Source organism: Pinus tabuliformis, chromosome J, assembly GCF_031772625.1.
Source record: "Pinus tabuliformis cultivar Carrire ecotype Pingquan chromosome J, CPIR1, whole genome shotgun sequence".
In the NCBI taxonomy this organism is placed as follows: Eukaryota; Viridiplantae; Streptophyta; class Pinopsida; order Pinales; family Pinaceae; genus Pinus; species Pinus tabuliformis.
In genome coordinates, this window is record NC_142295.1 from 234491283 (window position 1) to 234494985 (window position 3703).

The following is a 3703-nucleotide window of genomic DNA, read 5'->3' on the forward strand; positions in this document are numbered from 1 at the left end:
CTCGGATGCATGAACATGGTGTTTATTTGCTAGTGGTGGCTTGTTTTGATGGAAGGTAGTGTGAGTGTTGGGGTTTATTCCTCTGCCTCAGTCTGCTCATTAGTTGATCTCTAGTTAGGGAGAGCTCTCCTGGCAGACTTCCTCCGTGGGTTTCCTTTGTGGGGGAGGGAATTTCTAAGTCTTTCCCTCGTAGGCTTTGGGAAGTTTGTGTTCTAGTCATGGGCTTGTCGCTCGGTGACGGAGCAGAGTGCATCTCATGGCAGTCTGGTGTGCGGAGTCTATAAGTTTTGCTTCCCTATCCTGACTTTGGGTCTTTGGGTCTTGGTAGCTTGTGGTTCCCTCTGGGTTTGGTTGTTTTGGGTGTGCTCTTCTTTGACCCAGTTTGTTTTCTACTTCTGTCCTGAGTGTCTTTTGTCTGCTTGGTTTGGGGTCTGGGGTTTTGTTGTTCGGTTCCTTTAGTGTCATACCGTGAATGGCCTTGTTGTTGACTCTGTCAATATTTTGTTATGGAAATTTAGTGTGGGTAGTTTTTCGCGGGGTGGGGTGTGGGTATATGGGGGTTTCAAATTTGAATCTAGGGGGCATATTGTGGTCTATTGGGTTGGAATCTGTGCTTGGTTCAGAACCTAAGAGGAGGATTTTATAGGTCAAATGGTGGAATAGTGCAAACCTTTCGTGGAGTTCATGTTGCCTCTGGCATGTGCTGGAGGTCTGCTCTCCAAATATAGTCACTTTATTTGGGGCTATTGTGTCGACTTTGTTTGTTGGTGCCTTGACCTGGTAAAAATAGAGGTTGGTCGTTTTGTACTTTTGCAGACAAGGGAAACCCCTATAAAGATCTACCTTAGTCCCTCGTTGACTCTCACATGCCTCTAATACAATGTCGAAGAAGTCGAAGGGGTGGCGAAAGTGTTGTTTGAGTTGGTTAGAGGGGCACGTGATTGTTTCCACACGAGTCGGAGGCTCCATACTTCAACGTTATCCCTTCGGACGTGCATTTGGAAATCAGAGATTTGGAAATGAAGGTTGGTGAAGAAATAAAATCAATATCTAACTCAGAGCTCCTTGAAGACTTGGGTGGATGGGTTCTAGACCTAGGTCATACAAGAAGCATGAAGAAACAATTTTTAAACTAAGTAGCCCTTCATTACAAAATGAAGAGTCTGCTAGGTTTAGTTCTCATAGACAAAAAGGTGGGGAAATACAATCTCTTTGCATCATTGGAGGATGTTAAGAGAATGCTTCCTAATATGTGTTTCATGATGGATGGAATTGATGCCCGGTTGAGGCATGTAGAAAGCCATGTTCCCTGCAAGTCAGAGGGTGGTGGCCATGATGAGTTGCCTAGTTCTAGTGTTCATGCACTAGTGACAGTCTCCTTGTCTGATGAGAATTAAGAGCGGATGGTTTCAACGGTATCAAGAAGATTGACTTCTCAAGCAGTGTTTCACGTGTCTCTAGTTAGCTTAGCATGGGCATTTCCAATGGGATGACGATGGCGTATTATGTCATGGTCTAGCTTTTTTGGCAGGATAGTCTATTTTGCCCCTATCAATCAAAGCTTTTTGTTGGTTCTATGAGGAAAGGCGCCTCTTTCCATGCATATTTCAAGAATTGTTTTTGGTTGCTCGGCTACCATTGGGAGTACACCATATCTGCTAATTAATCTATGTTCTCATTTTTGTCCTGTAAGACCAAATAGACAATAAATATGTATTAGTGTATATGTGTTTAGCTATCTTGAATCTATGCTAGAAAAGTAAAGTTTCCCTTAATTGGAATTCCCTTTACTCTCACCAATTTATCCATTATCTTTGTTTAAAAATCTAATATAAAGCATTGAAATTTAAAAAATAAATAAATAACCCATCTACTAAATATATCACTACTTTTTTCAAAATTTAACCCAATTCACATATATCACAATTTCCCCTATGCATCTTGTCACGGAAAGGAAGGTTGTCAAAATTCCACGATAGTATTTATGGCGAGGAACGTACATATAAACCTTTCCGGAAGACAAACAGGGAGGATATTTGTGTTACTTTTCTTCAACACAAAGAAAGAGGATATTAATCATGGAACAGCAGGGTCAGAAGCCATTGGAGGAAGTATTTCAACCAGGCCGGTTCCCAGTTCGAATCCTCACAATACCTCAGAGGACGACGCATGGAGTCAACACAGCAGCGGCAGCAGCACCAAAGCCCCTGCTATTGGTTCTCCCAGACCAACCTGGAGAGTACCCTGTCATCCTCTTCTTCCATGGTTACCTGCTTCTCAATTCCTTCTACACCCAACTTCTAAACCACATCGCCTCCCATGGATACATCGCAATTGCTCCTCAGGTATATGATATATTCACTGTATATACGCATGCCACTGTATATATACATGCCCTCCCTGGGACTAACGGGAACCGCTTTCATTTGTTTACTTGCAGATGTACTGTGTAGCTGGAGCTGATGCAACGCCGGAAATAGCCGATGCCGCGGCGATCTGCAATTGGCTGCCGGAAGGGCTGTCTTCATACCTGCCCGACGAGGTTCGGCCGGACTTGCAGAGTGTGGCCATGGCTGGGCACAGCCGCGGTGGCAAGGTGGCGTTCGGGCTGGTCCTGGGTCGAACCGCGCACACAACAGAATTAAAATTCTCGGCCCTAGTGGGCGTAGATCCAGTGGATGGCCTGAACCGTGGCGTGCAGACTCAGCCGCGGATTCTCACTTATAAACCTCATTCCTTCGACTCCGACATCCCGACTTTGGTGATCGGGTCGGGCTTGGGGTCGGTAAAGAGAAATCCTCTGTTCCCTGCCTGCGCTCCGGAGGGGGTCAACCACCATGAATTCTACAACGAATGCTCAGCTCCGGCTTATCATTTTGTGGCGTCGGATTACGGGCATATGGATTTCTTGGACGACAAGACTGGAGGGGTGAGGGGGAAGACGAGTTACTGCCTCTGCAAGAACGGGGTAGCGCGGGAGCCAATGCGAAGGTTTTCCGGTGGAATCATGGTCGCTTTTCTCGACTTCTGTCTGCGAAAAGATTTCGGCGCCTTCAATGATGTTCTCGTTCATCCGTCGCACGCCCCTGTAAAGCTCGAGCCAGTGGAGTCGTTTGTCTCGGAAGTCGAACATGAAGCAGTAGAATCTCTGCTGCCTCAGCCTATTCAGAGGATGTCTACTGTTTGAGCAGGACTCCGCGGCCTGACAGAATCCATTCCGGTAGGGTTTCTCTCACGAATAAGACCTGGATAACATCACGCAGAGCCATACACGTAGTCATTGTAATTTTTAATTTAAATTTGAAACTTAAGCACATAAATATAAATATATTTTTAGTAGGCCATACACGTAGTTATTGATAGGTGTATCTAGTATGTGTTAAAATAGTTTTATTTAATTAAGAGCTCAACTTTTTGAGATGTTGCTTGTTTTGTTAATGTAACTAAAATTGTTTTATTTAGTTTGTGTTTTTAAGGTAACTAAACAAGTTAATGTATTTAACAAAAGTGAAAGTTTTTCTTAATTTGACAATAGAATTATAATAGTTTTTTCAACCATTTAAATAAATATATATTCATATATATTTTGTTTCTTTTATCAATTATGCAGCAAAGAGAAAAAAGTGAAGGGTGTATTTTAGTTTTGTGAATATTTATTATGGTGTTTAAATTGGAAATAAAAGTAAGTTTTAGTTAAATATCA

General features: G+C 43.1%; 1 protein-coding gene across 1 annotated transcript; it reads left to right on the plus strand.

The window, feature by feature from the left end:
• Positions 1-2020: 2020 nt before the first annotated feature.
• On the plus strand, positions 2021-3420 carry LOC149226610 (chlorophyllase-2-like). Its single transcript, XM_089375331.1, has 2 exons — positions 2021-2345; positions 2441-3420. Exons 1-2 carry the CDS (start codon positions 2079-2081, stop codon positions 3185-3187), a joined length of 1014 nt encoding a protein of 337 aa, XP_089231457.1. The 5' UTR covers positions 2021-2078; the 3' UTR covers positions 3188-3420.
• The last annotated feature ends 283 nt before the right edge of the window (positions 3421-3703 follow it).

Bases quoted from the DNA above. Each gene is read 5' to 3' on its own strand.
- LOC149226610 (XM_089375331.1), top strand. From the start codon at position 2,079: ATGGAACAGCAGGGTCAGAAGCCATTGGAGGAAGTATTTCAACCAGGC. The intron at 2,346-2,440 runs GTATATGATATA...GTTTACTTGCAG, and splicing joins ACATCGCAATTGCTCCTCAG to ATGTACTGTGTAGCTGGAGC.